General features: G+C 51.9%; 1 protein-coding gene across 18 annotated transcripts in view; it reads left to right on the forward strand.

Moving 5' to 3' along the window:
• The first annotated feature begins 3,325 nt into the window (after positions 1 to 3,325).
• The window catches only part of RBFOX2 (RNA binding fox-1 homolog 2), a 167,974-nt gene continuing 157,608 nt past the window's right edge, over positions 3,326 to 13,691 (forward strand). For 4 of the 18 annotated variants that reach the window (XR_005816235.1, XR_005816236.1, XR_005816234.1 and 1 more), the window contains exon 1: positions 3,330 to 3,629. Coding sequence is in view for 12 of the 18 variants with exons in the window: in XM_040544899.1 (XP_040400833.1) it covers positions 3,414 to 3,629 (216 nt within the window). In the remaining 6 variants the exon portion in view is untranslated. Of the gene's footprint in view, positions 3,630 to 13,691 lie in introns of all 18 variants that reach the window. The other 14 variants (XR_005816233.1, XM_040544897.1, XM_040544898.1 and 11 more) reach the window with 9 other exon arrangements.

Raw genomic sequence — 13,691 nt, forward strand, 5'->3', positions numbered from 1 at the left:
TTGTAGTGAAGGGGCCCTAACAGACAGGGCGTTTCGCCGAAAACAAACAGGAGTTACACGATAAAAACCATTCTGTTCCCAGGATGGGTGTTTTGCTTTGTCCTTTGCTTTGTCTGCCTGCTCTGCTGCGAATGCAAGCTGTCCCCGGCTGGGCACTTGCCCTTCTTCAGCGGCACGGCCTCCGGCACATGTGGAAACAAGCAGTTGCAAATAATGATTAGTGCTGCCTGCTTGTTTGCCCGCATCACCCAGCACCCAGAGCAGCAGGGCAGGAGCCCCTCCAGTGCTGCAGACTGTGCAAAGGGCTGGGGGGGGTCCCAGCCGTGCCGTGCTGACACCGCACCAGGCGTTGCCCCGCCAGCCGTCACCACCAGCCTCTTGTTGTGAGCCTGAGACCCCCACAGGCTCCACTGTGCTTTTGACAGGCAGCCGGGGGAATAAATGCCAGGTATTTCCCTGCTGCACGAGCGCTGGCACCCAGAAGGCCAGGGAGAGCCAATGTTGTTTTGCTGGTCTGCGTCCCCGTGCGCTCCCTGCGGCACCTCTGCAGGTCACGCTATTTATTGGCCCCGTTGTCTCAACACGAAAGCAAAAGACCTTTTGTTTCCTAGGCATGGTCCCCACACAGTTTCCTATATGTTTTAGGGAGACCATGGCTCTCACGGAAGCAGTTATAAGGCCCCTTTGTATTAGAGGTGCTGAAGCACCTGCTTTTTTCCCTGTCTTACAAGCAGAAGCAGGGCAGGCAGAAGACATTTTTATGTTATCCGCGTGGAAGTAGATAACTGCATCTGCACTGCAGGTGTCATGCAGCTTTAGCAGCATCGGCGTACTCAAAACGACACAAACTTAGTACACGATGACACCCCACGGAAGCACAGCCCAGTCGAAGCAGGCAGGAAAACAACGAGGCTTGGCGAGGCAGGGAAGGTTTGCTTTGAGCTCCTGGCGATGGAGGTAGGTCGCTGAGGTGCTGGGTGCTCGCTGAAGCCAGGTGTCCTTAGTGCAAGCAGCGGCACTGGCAAAAGACCGGGTGCCCCGTGGGTGCTGACCTGCTGAGCGATGGCTGTGTGAGCCCGGGATCGATACTGGCCTCCCGCCACCGCTTGAGGACAGGCATCCTTCAGGCAGATGGTTTAAGTCTGGCAACAAAATGACAAAGCCTTTGCTTGCTGTTGACTTACGTTATGTATTTTTAAAAAAAAAAAAGCAACTTGTGCAAACAAAATTTCGTGCCAAAGGGCCAGCCCAGAGATAAGCAAGGAGAAACGCTCGCTGCTAGGGAAAGCTCTATCACCGCTTCCTGCGAAGCCAGGACCAAAGGGCAGGCTGGAGCTGCACCTAGGCAGCACTTCATTACCTGTGGGAGTACGGCTGTCAGGGGGAAAGTATGGCTCCCGAAGCTTGGCTGCCAGGAGAGAAACAGAAAAAATGGACAGGGTTGGGCAAGCCGCTGAATCTCCCCGACCCTCTCAGCGGAGAGGCAGACCCAGCGGGAAGGAGAGGGGCAAAGCTGCAAGGAGGCTGCAAGGGCGAGAGGGAGCCGCTGCGGTCAGCAGGACGAGACGTGATGCGTAGACCATAGCAGCAGCGAGAAACCTTTCTCAGTTGTGGTGGCGGGGAGGAGAGGCTTGCTTTGAAGTGTCTCCTAATGATTTCTATGCCTTTGGGTCAAAGACTAATAGCTGCGTTTGTGCCTCATTTCATGCCCGTGCCTTACGGCTCGCATGAGTCATCGCCTCTGCTCCATCAGAGCATGCAGTGGACCCAGCTCTTTGTACTCCATGGACCTTTCACACCCCGAGCCCTGATGGCACCTGGACTCCAGCCCAGGGGGAGCACCAGCACATACTCACTCCTTCAAGGAATTCCTTCACAGGGTGTCTTTCTGGGGAAAAAAAAGGCAAACCAAACCAAATCAGGTTTAATCTAAAATGATATGAATTTGTTCATGTAGACGCTCTTCACATCAACTTCTGAGAGGTAACATTTCTTATAGTTGCCTCTCGTTGACCTGCCAAAGTCCAGGCACTGACAAGTGCTCTGCAAACTCATGCATAAAATCATGGTGAGTAGGAGTCGTAGGCAGGAGCGCTGTGCGGCAGAGAGAAAGGGTTAAGAGAAGAGTCAGCTGTCTGTTTAGTATGTCTCAGATGTCACATACAAATACCTAAAAGGCAGCTGGGTTGTGTGAAAGGAAACCAACAGATTAAGTTTGTAGTCCCAGCTCAAAAGCTTTTTTGTGACTTCAGGAATGCCTCATATCCCTTCTGTTAAATGGAGATAATACCTACCCCACGCGCATACTGTGAAGATTAATTCATTAATCTTTTTTTTTTTTTTTTAAGTGGAAATGGAAAGAGCCAGAGAAAACAATGAGATGAAGTATCACGGCGGTCATCTCAGAGAGCAAGCAAGGCGTGCAGCAGCTGCAGGTCTGTTTGGTTGTGGGGTCGTGGCAGCTCTCCTCGGCTCTTTGTGGGCACCCCATCCCAGAGCTGGGGGCTCTGTGCGGAGAACACCAGCCGAAAACAACTCGCCGAGGGACCTGCGTGCTCTGGGCGCCCACCAGGGCTGGCGGAGGTGGGAGCAGAGGACAGAGGGAAATGCCTTCCTCCAGCGGTCCTCGAGGAGAGCATCGGGCATCACAGGGCGAGAGGAGTGCCCCTGGGTGGTGCCTCCGAGCCGTTTACTGCTGGCTTTGATCCAGGCTGGCTCCCCAGAGAGACCAGCCGAAGTTTCTGGGGGTCTCTGGGGGGTCCCCTGCAACCTCCATCTCCCACGAGGATGAGGATGGGAATGCTTTTCCCTGAACGAGCGGCACGAATAAGACATTCCCCTGCCACTGGAGGAGACGAGCCTCTGTTTTCTGTCACCCCGTGACAGGAACACCCCACTTTAAGCGCCTTTTAATGATAAACACCGCACTTTAACCGCTGCCCGCCCCCTGCCCACGCCGTGCCCGCAGCCGGCCCCCGGCGGCCATTTTCGCGGCCTCGCTCCCGGCCGCCCTGCTCCCCGCGGCGGCCCCGCCCCTTTCGTATAACCACGCCCCCTTTTCCCTATGGCCCCGCCCCTCTCGCCCCGCCCGCCTCCTCCTCCTCCTCCTCCGAAGGTTGCCGAGCGGGGGTCGCGCGGCTTCGGCTCCCCGGGCGGGCGCTTCCGGAGATTGCCGAGGGGCTTCGGCCCCTCCCCGTGCCCGAGCCGCTCCGGTGGCTCCGAGCCCGCCGCGCCCGCGCCGCCTCCGGGGCCGCGGCGCCCCCCCCCCCCCCCTCCCCGTCCCCTTCCCCGATCCTCCTCCTCCTCCTCGTCGTCGTCGTCGTCGTCGTCGTCGTCGTCCTCCGGCGGGGCCGGGCGCCGTGCTGACAGCGGGGCCACCGCGGCGGGGGGCGGCCGGGGCTCCGGCGGCGCGGATGGCGGAGGGCGGCCAGCCCCCGCAGCAGCAGCAGCAGCAGCAGCAGCCGCAGCAGCAGCCGCAGCTCCTGGCCGCCGGCGGTAACGGCGGGGCCGCCCGCGGCGTGAAGCGGGAGCCGGAGCCGGAGCAGCCCATGCCCGGCGGGGACGGCGCCGAGGGCGGCCACAGCAAGAGGCTGCGGACCGAGGCGGAGGCCGAGGGCGGCGGCATGCAGGTAGCCGGGGGTACGGGGGGAGGATCGGGCTGGGCAGCGGAGACGCAGCCCCCCCCCCCCCCCCGGGCACCCCTCGTGGGGGTCGCCTTTGTCCGCTTTCGGGGTGCTTCGCCCGCAGGGATGCGGCGTGGTTCGCCCATCCCGGCTCCTTGCACCCCTTTGGGTCAGGTCGAGGCCAGGTGCCACCCAAAAGACCTCCCGCTGGAGGTGCCAACAGGGTGGGTGTCCCCATGGCGTCGCCGCGTCCCGCCTTGGCCTCACACCCCGCGTGGAGCTCGCCCGGCTCCGACGTCCCTGGAGCCAACGCTTCTCTGACACCCCGCTCCCAGAAGGAGCCCAGGGAGCACCCACACCTTGTGCGGTTGGGAATTACGATGGGCAAAAGCACGGTGGTGTGAGGTCTGCCCAGCTCTGGGGGCACGCATCCCGCAGGAGATGCACCCATTGACCTGCGGAGGAGATGCACCCATTTATTGCAACTGGTGCTAAACCCTCTGGTATCGACACAGGCCGGTACATCCACTGGAGATCCCTACAAAGGGACTTCAGCTGGTCTTAAAATTATTATTTTTTTTTTTCCACGTAAGCTGGCACCGTTTCTATACCCAGCAAAGGCTCTGCTCAGTACTGAAACGAAGGAAAGCGTTTTGCTCTCTGCTCAGTGGATGCTACGCGGTAGTAAGATCGCAGCGTTCAGACGTGGGACTCCCACAGCAGGCACACGCAGCAGTGTGCAGCCCTGTTAGCAGTAGCAGGGATTAGTTGTGGCTCCGAGCAGAACATCAGGCTGGGTTTCCATGTCAAACGCTGGCAAACAGCAGAGAAATTATGCAGAGAAATGCGATGAATAAAGTCCAGGTTTAAAATGAAACGTTTATGGTCAATATAACCGGTCTTCAGACCAGGATCCCCATACTGTAGTTACTTGATGTTCTTGGTGTAATTGTCATCTTTCTGTATGTATGCACATGAAAAGATTCTTCAGTCTTTTCAACGTAAAGGATGAACATCTGATATGTATGTGTACATAGGCAATGGAGCACCCATGCGCTCTATTTTGGCCAGAAGTTTCACTTGACGTTTTTTAGGGCTAAGGAGAGTGGTTGGTTTGTTTGGAGAATCTGGTCCAGGTTGTAAGCACAAAACGCCGAAGTCGAAGCCAGTCGTACGAACAATTTCTGCGCCAGGAAGATGTGTTCTCTAATGTTTTGAAATCCTATATCTTTGTACCTTAAAGTCAAAGCGTAACATAAGGTGGCCTTTCATGAGGATTTCTGTTCAGATAGTGTTGACTTTAGAAGTACTTCATTTGAAAATAACGGGTTCTTTTTTAGCAAATTCTCTACGTTTAACTGTACGTAATGCTTACGAGAGGAATAAAGAGCCTATTCTTTTTTTTTTTTTTTTTCATATGTACTAGAGGCTTTCTGGAAGCTGGAAATAACACCAGCAACTGTTGTACCTTGTTTTTCCTGCAGATCCTGTCAATTTTCTACTTCCTGCTCCAGAGCCACAGGCTGCTGCTGTGTAAACTCCGTGACCTCGTGTTTCGAGGCTGATTGGGAGGAATCCCGGGGTGCCGTGCTTGCTACGGTTCCTTCCATGCATAACTCGTACATACTGATGGCTCAGGACATGTGTACGGCTTCTATTGCTGAAAGAAATCGTTTAGCTATAGCAATTAGTGATGCAACTGTAAGACTAATAGTGGTGTTTTCTTAGTCTGTTAACACGAAATATCAAACCTAGCCCGCAGGAAGACAAGATAGTAGCTGGTTACTAAGATCTTGGAGCAGAGCGTGCTTTTAAGCTTGAAGTATCCCTTAAATGTTTTGGGCTGCTTGTTTTCTGCTGTCTCAGGCGAGCGTGCTCAGACAGCTTATGCAGTTAGGGTTTCATTATCTAATCCATCTCTGATCAGGCTGGATAAACGGTGCTTGGCCAGTGCTGATCTTGTTAGGAGGGTGGTGTAAAGCTGCTTGAGTTGGGATTGGGACAAATCGGATCATGGCTGCTATCTGCTTCTGGGACATACTTTAGTTAATCGTGGCGTGGGAGGAATAGGTCCAGCGCAAGCTGCTGCTTTTTAGCTCCCTGAGGTCTGTAAGTGGCAAAAATCGAATACCACCAGCCAGGAATGTCTCCTGGAAGTATTTGGATGTGTTTGTAAGCTTTGGAAAAGAACAGCCCCAAAGGTACTGCTGCTTCTTAACTGTTTAGATACTAGCTAGGTGCTGGCTCTGTTTGCTGGCTTGGATGAGTTGAATCATTTGGATCAGCTTGCTGGTCTGGGTAAAAATAGACCCTAACAGAGGGGAAGAAAGTTATATTGGCTTAAGTCACTGCACCCAAATGCAGTTGTTGATGCAGCTGTGTTTGCTGCTTTTCGGAAGAGGTCAACTGCTGCACAGATGGAAGTACCCTTGCGAGGATCTCGTCTTTGAAAGTCTCTTAGAGGAGGAGACTTAGAGGAGGAAAGAAATGTTGTGGTTAGCTGGAACGGGTCCCTTCTTTCTCTTTGGAGCTGCAGATGAGGGTGTCATGCCTCGGTGCAGTGTTCACCTTCGCCATCAGGGTGCTGGAAGCGTACCAGCCAGCTTACGCTGCTGTAGGAAGTTGCTATTGAATTATTTTCTGGTTGTATCGCACAAGGCTGAACGAGTTGATCAACTGACCATTCAGTACCCAAGGTGAATTTTGATTTGGCTTTGTTATGAGGTCTAGTCTGGCTGGTGAATTAAAGCTGTGTCTGAGAGCAGTGTGGTAGGACTGAGATGCAAAGTGTGAGCCGATCCTTGTTCCTCTTCCAAGAATGACTTGTGTTTGGTACCCTTGAGTACCTGGGGGAAAATTGCTCTTCTGCAGTGGTAAACATGACTGGTCAGGGAAGGCTGTTAGTGCAGCTTCAGGTCTATACCTTATCTAGTCCCTGTCAACTTCTAAAGGCAGTGACGAGTGACTTTGTGTTGCCATTCAGGCAGGTCTGCGTAGGGTTCATAAAAATGACTGGTGTTGCTGAGATCAGTCCCCCGCGACTGTAAATAATGATGTAATAGACCATAAGTCTTTGCTCTGCAAGAAAATCCACGCTGTTTCTCCTCCTGCTGTGAGCCAGAAGACGCTCTTTAACACCCTCTACCAGTTTGAATCCCTCTAGGATGAAGGTGGGAAACCTTGGACTGAAGGGAGGAGCAGGGTCGTTGCCGGTGCTGTGGTGGGAGGTTGGGGAGATGGAGATTCCTGGTTGATCCCAGGATGAGAGCGAAGGCTTCTGCAGCGGGAGAGGGCAGGGATCCAGCAGCTATTGCCAATTTGACTGGGGAGAAAATTCCTGTTTGGTCTGAAATCTAGCCGTCTGCTTAACCTCAAGCAAAGCACACTAGCTACATACCCAGGAGGGATATCAATACAAGCAAGAGCACCAGCATGCTCCACTTGTTGTCCCAGTTCAAGCTATGGCCCTTTAATGGTGCTTCAGAGGAGGGCAAGAAACAAATCCGCTAATAGTTTCCAAAGATGGGTTTGGGTTTTACAAGTAAGAGGGCTGACGGGGACCATAAAGCAGAAGGGGTCTGTGAATAACAGCTTTTGCACTGCGAGTGACCCTGTGGAAATCTGTATGTTTAAATCTCACGGAGGAGAACGTCTAGTTCCAGTAAATCACGGAAACGCTGTGCAGTCAGGTTAGTTTTTCCTCCCTCTTATTATTCACAGTGTGGCCATTTTCATAAAGACATGTGGAGCCACATTTCAGAAAAGAAATGCAGTTCCAGTCTTTAAAAGCTGACCCCTGCCTCGGACCCAGGATGAGGTTTCCTGGGATGCTGTTTGGACAGACTATTGCCAGGGTGCTGAGGCATAATGAATCAATCACCTTCTAGCTTGTTGTTGCTTCTCTGTTTGCTTTTGTCTTACTTATTTTTTTTTCCTAAATATTTGAGTGTTAGGAGTTACCTGAGACAGTCTGGGAGGACTTAGAAAATCTCCGGTTCAAAGAAAACTTTTGGTGCGCAGGCTTGGAGTTGGGATTACAGAGATGCTGAGAGCACTTTAAAGTTGGCTCTTTTCCTGCCATACTCAGGAAAATGGAAAGCTCGAGTAAAGTATTCAGGATACTTTAGTACCCCTACAGGCTCTGTCGGTATTTCTCTTTGGGTTTCAGAGGTTTGTGTTCAAAGGTGATGGCCGGAGTTGAGAGGCTGGAAGCCGAACAGAGGTCTGGCTCTACAGGAGATGGTTTCCTTCTGAGCGCGTGTACCAGCTGTACACATATGCTGGTTAATTTGTCCTTTTCAGAGTTCCCGTTGAGAAACACGAGCGCGCTGGCATTGTGCAGAAAGCCTGGGCTCTCCCTGCCCTTTTTGCTGGGGCTGCCGACCTCGCTGTCGCAGCTGAGCTCAGACCGGCGTGCTGCTCTCCGGGGCACGTCCCATGAAGTACTCTCCGTCCTCTTTTCCACCCAGCGACCTCGCCAGGAGGCCTCCCACCTCGTCCTTTGTCATTTGGGGTTCACACCTCTGCTTTCAGGGGGGCAGCTGGGTGCTACGTGGTGGCTGCACCGAGGGCTGCCAGCCGCTCTCCTGCAGGGAGCCTGGTGGCAGCGGGAAAACCAGGGCGCAGGAGAGGCAAAGGAGGCAGCGGTAATAGAAATAAAATAAAACAAAAAATTAACTGCTTCATTTGCATTAGTGGGAGGGAAGCCAAAGCCAGGTTGGGCAGTGGTGGGAGACGTGTGGAAGTGATACTGAGCTGGGCTTTGCGTGTGGTCCAGGCCCCCCGGAGACCGCAGCCGAAGGACGGGTCGCTGGTAGCTTGCAAAATAAGCCTATCGCTAGCAGCTGCTGGGCTGCTGGGCAGGGACCTCTGCCCCTCGGGAGGGTGTTTGGGGTCACATCGGTTGGAAGTGCTCTAAAACCCGTCGGTGTGTGCTGCTGGCTTGTCTCCTGACGCGGGGCAAACCCAAACTTTCATACAAAGTAAAAGAGAAGGGCCGGTGTTTTGGCCGACTGGAAACCTGTTATTTGATTTGCCCGTCTTGCGTATTACTTGACCTCTCCGTGTGTGCTTTTGAAACGATGTGGATAAGGGATCAGAGGGACGTCCAGAAGTGAAGTGAGAGAAGCAATTAGAGGTAACGAGTTCCAGTTCATTGAAGCATCCTGTTGATCTACATTTTACAGTGCTATTGAATGGAGGCTGGAGTGTAGCTGTCATGAGATAATCCCGGATGTTTAGGGATTAGAGCTGCTTGACCGTGTTTTGGGCCTTAGCTGCCTTTGCTCTCCAGTAAATTTAATTTTGCCTGCAATCTTTTCTAAACTCAGGAAAGTGCTATTTTGAGAGAGACGTGATATTCTTTGAGAATACGAGCTATTCTTCCCCAGGATGCTCCCCACTGCCCCTGTTTCTCTTTCACAAGCAAGCCTCTGTTCCTGCAGGACGTTTTGGAAAGGCTGCAACACGCCAGGCCTTGGTCCTTGCGGGGTTTGGACTGTACGGCCATCCTGGCCCGCAGCGCCCCTTGTCACGCCGTTGCTGGGCTGTGCTGCAAAATCCTGCTGGGGTACCTCTGGGACCGTGTCCCTGGTTTCTCTGAGAAGGGGCCATTGCATCTTGACATTTCCAGGATGAGTTCTCGCTTCTGGATGATGCCCGGGATGTTTAGGAAGACGCTTGTGAGCCGTTCCCATTTGGCTCGTCATGCGTACGTATGGCATGTGTTGAAACCACCCGCAGCAGCTCGGAGGTTGGACCGAGGGAAACGAGACTCTACGATGTGATGCATTTAAGTAGCTGCAAAGTAGGAAAGGTTGTATAGAAAAGTCCCGTTGTTTAATGAGGGACAGCAGCTGAATTTGAGCCCGATCCAGCGTCTGTTTGGGTAGAGCAGTGCCGTTTCCGCTAGCTCACCCAGCGAGGCATTGATGTTCAATCAGCTCTACCACTGCCACCTACTAACCTTCGGAGCGTGGGCAAGGCGGGCCTGTGATTCACAGCAATTGGAAAAGAGGCCGTGAGATCTCGCGCTCGCATCTCTTGTGTAGGACAGTGGGATGTTGGTAAAGTGGCTGCGCCTTCCCGTTGCCGTTGCTTGTCGCCGCCTTTGTCTAGGAGAGTTCGCTGTGCAGGAAAATTGGATGCTTGCTTCAAAGAGTGTGGGCTAGAAGCGGTTGTTGCTTTTTTTCTTTATGACTTTCTTGGGTTTTATCTGCTCGTAATTACCTCGGCAATAATGCTAAGTATTACTTAGCATAGAAATGGGGAAAAACACGCGCCATTTAAGGGGAGGGGAAGGGGAAAAAAAAAAAAAGCGGCGGCGCTTTTTACCCTGTGGCTGTATGTAGCTAAATTTCCTTTAATAGCGAGGCTAAAGAAGCAACCTTATGTGGCGTTCCTGCGTGTTGCAAATATCAAAATATTCTCCCTTGAGGCCTTGAGGCCCTGGGATCTGGATGCAGCTCAGGTTTCTTGCAGCGCGCTCCTTTTCGCCGCGGCTTTCCACAGAGCTCTGCCCCTGCTGCTGCCGGAGGGGGGATCCTCGCGGGCACCCGGGGCGGCCCTCGCCGCGGGGTGCGATGCCCCGGAGTGAGACCCCGCCAAGGCTTCACGTGCAAGGCCTGATTTACTGCCGTGTGGGCTGGGAAGGGGCTGGAGCTGCGATCCCGGGCCTATAATTTGCTGCTGGAGGTTGCCGTTTCCGCGCTGGCGGCGGGGTGGGAAATGTCGGTTTTACGAGAGTCTCTGCTGCCCACGGCGGGCTGGCGAGGCGCTGGGAGAGCCGGGCTCTGCTGGGTGCCTTCTCCCTCCAGCCCTGGGTTTTGTAGGCGGTGTAGGCAGATGGGATGCTGCTCTTGGACGGCAGCACATGGGAGGGTGCTTCTGAGCAGTTCCTGCCCCGCTTTGGTTTTTTTTTTTTTGTTCTCTTTTGTGGCTTTGCATCCTTCTCATGGGAAGAAGAAATGAAGGGAAGAGCGTGCGTTAAAGGACTTCTCCATTTCCTTTCTTATTCTCCTATCCCAGACTAAAATTCTTTCCAAGAGGCCCCTTTCCTGTGTTTGCTTCCAGTCCAAAGCCCTGCGTAGCCTTGGAGTGAAGCTGGATGGGGATGGAGTAAGTTTGTAGGTGCTTCGCCTTGTCCTTGGGCTCTAGGCACTTGGGGAAGCTCAGCTTTTGAGGGAGCTGTGGTGGCTTCTGGGATCAAAGACAACTTTTAAGTGATGCTTCTCTTGGTCCCGTGAGTGGGACCAGGCACACAACCTGGGGTAACACGTAGGAATCCAAAAGGCTCGGCTGGGGAAGGAGCACTGGGTCGTGCTGTGGTCACAGCAGAGTCTGATTCAACCATGGGGCATCCCAAAGGACATGGAAGGTGGCTGCACAGTGTGGCAGATGTTGTCCTGGGGCTGGTGGGACATAGGAGAGGAAGCAGGAGCTTCTGTGATGTTGATCCAGATCATGGGGGAAACTGAGGCAGTGAAACATGGACCTCGCTTCTGCTGTTCTGTCAAGATCTGAATGTCTCTTGTGATGTGACAAGAAGGCACCGCGTGGGGTCTGAATCTTGCGGTCGCACGCTTTAGGTTTTTGTAGATGACTTCATCTCTAAGGGCTTCAAATGGATAGCACTCACCGAAGCGCTATTAAATCTAGCAGGAGTTTTGTTATCGCTTAAAATGGGTGTGAGTTCAGGCTTGGGATTGAGAGCTGTTCAATATTTCATTTCTTCTTTTCATCTAATGCATGACCCCGAACCGTATTTACTGCAGATAATCTAAACCATGCGCTGAATACAAAACTATTAATTTTTAATGGTCTTTTCTGTGGTACTCACCACTGTAGCGTGGGTGCTTCAGAGATACTAATGATCTTATTTTTGCTGTTTTCCTCAGAGGTAGGAAAGGTATATTATCTTTTATTGTAGGAAATGAGGAGCCGAGGTACTGGTAATGCGGCCAGTTTTGCAAAAATCCTATTGACACCTGCAACCTGATTTTTTTCATTACTATTTTTATTTGTTTTTACTGTAGCTGATGGGTTTCTTTTGATGTTTAAACACTTGATCTGCAGCTCTCTACAGCTTCCACCATTGCCACAGGCTGATCTCTAAACGTGTCATGTTAGGCAAATAAAAAGTGATGTAGTCTTCATCTGAAAAAAAAAAGTGGAAAAGCTTGAACTAAGTTACTTGGTCAGCATCGTAAAGAAACTGACCTTATAGGATGAGTGAGGTTTGAAATCAAACTTTCTAAGTAGAAGGGATGTTGCTGGCCTTTAGCTCCAAACCCCTGTGGCTCTCAGTTTCTGCAGTGATGGAGAAGCATGTTGCACAGCCACTGTTTCTTCTCAGAGCTGGGCTTGAATCAGGTGTGAGTCAGGAAAAATTACATATAATCTTATTTGCTTATAGGAAACCGAATGGAGTTGCACGGATAGCTGTAACTGGTGTTTTTAAATGCGGAGCTCTCGACTTTCGCAATTGAAATGCTATTCTAGCAGAGAATGTAGCTACCTTGCCTTTTAAGTAAACCAAATAAATAAATAAATATTTTTTGCTCTTCTAATGAGCAGCAAGCTGCTGTGCAGACAGGAGGGATGGGGACCAGCTCCCCATCCTGGCTGCGAGGAGGACCAGGACCGGCACCTCTGGTCTTCAAGGCACTTTGAGCTGGCCATGACGGGTGCCAGCAATGGGTGCTTCTTCCGTGGGGACCCAGGTCCTGGCGTGGGTGCTTGTGGGGCTAGCAGGAGGAGACGGGAGCGACCTGAAGCACGTTCAGACAGCAAAACGATTCTACTACTTGGGATTCGGATGTCTTGGGTGAGGAGTACTTGAGTGATCATGGACTTGATATCTCCCTCCTTGCTGGCGCATCCCATCAGTGCCTGCTTTTTGCTGCTCTGCGCGAGCGTTTGGTTCTGTTCTCTTCTTCTTGTTACCTGAGGATGGTACTGAGAAAATGAGGTATAGAAATGTGCCGTGCGGCTGGGACTCTGCCATCTGCAGAGAGCCCTGGAGAACAGGGTGAGGGTTTTGGACTGGATGCCTGCTCTTGTGGCCTGGATTGTCAGACTACAGCACTGAAAGTAGTATAAAGCTGCAACGGAAGAAAAACCACCCCATCCCACTGCCTTTTCCCAGGAGGAGGTAAAGACCAACCTGGCAGTGCCTTCTTTGTGCATCAACATGTGTTTCAGGAACTCTTGTTGCCTTGAAGAGAAGAGGAGAAGATGGGGCAGGAGGCCTCCCAGTGCTCATGTGTAGCCAGTGAGTGAAGATCTGGCACCTGCTAATGTCAGCAGGGGGATCTAACAGCTTTTTCTCCCCATCCCCTTTATACCTAAGCACTTCTTGGAGACTTCTGACTTCCTGGGCTAGTTCAAATCCCCTAAGAGTAAAGGCCTTCAAGCCAAGTACCTCATGTTGTGGGCTGAGATGTCACAGCCACCAGTCACAGAGGCAAGACCATCGTTTGCCAGGGTGGGATGGATTCAGCAGGAGGTGACAGCAGCGTTCGTGAATAGTGCTGGCCACGTCGTGGTTAAACATCCATTGTGGGTCAGAGGAAACTTCATAAAAGAGGAGAGGGAGAGGAAAAAAAAGTCAATTTTGATTGTTTTTTTTTTTTTTTTAAAAAAAAAAGAAGGTTATAGTGTGACTTAACTTGTCTTAACGTTCCCATCTCTCCATCCATCCTTCCAGTTCCCACTTCTGACCCACAAGTTAGTCTTGTCTGAGAACTGGGCTGTTGTGATGGGCTTGGATGTGGTGAAGAAGACCAAGGCTAACATTTGAGTGTGTGTTCCAGTTATCCATTTATGAGACGTATGTGTGTGTGTGTGGAACATGCCAGGAAGTTGAAATAATGCATATAATTAGGTCTGTGTTGTCGGTGTGTCACTATCTGCTGACTGCATCCTTCCAGAAGGGAATTCTTGCCTTTCACCACCATCTTCTCATCTCTTCTGTCTTTTTTTCAAGTTTAACAGGGGTGTCATGTGGTCGTGCTAAATATTGCAGATTTGGAAGAATAACTCTTCTCTATCTGTTGATAAATCACAAAG

This window comes from Cygnus olor, chromosome 1 (assembly GCF_009769625.2).
Source record: "Cygnus olor isolate bCygOlo1 chromosome 1, bCygOlo1.pri.v2, whole genome shotgun sequence".
NCBI lineage: Eukaryota > Metazoa > Chordata > Aves > Anseriformes > Anatidae > Cygnus > Cygnus olor.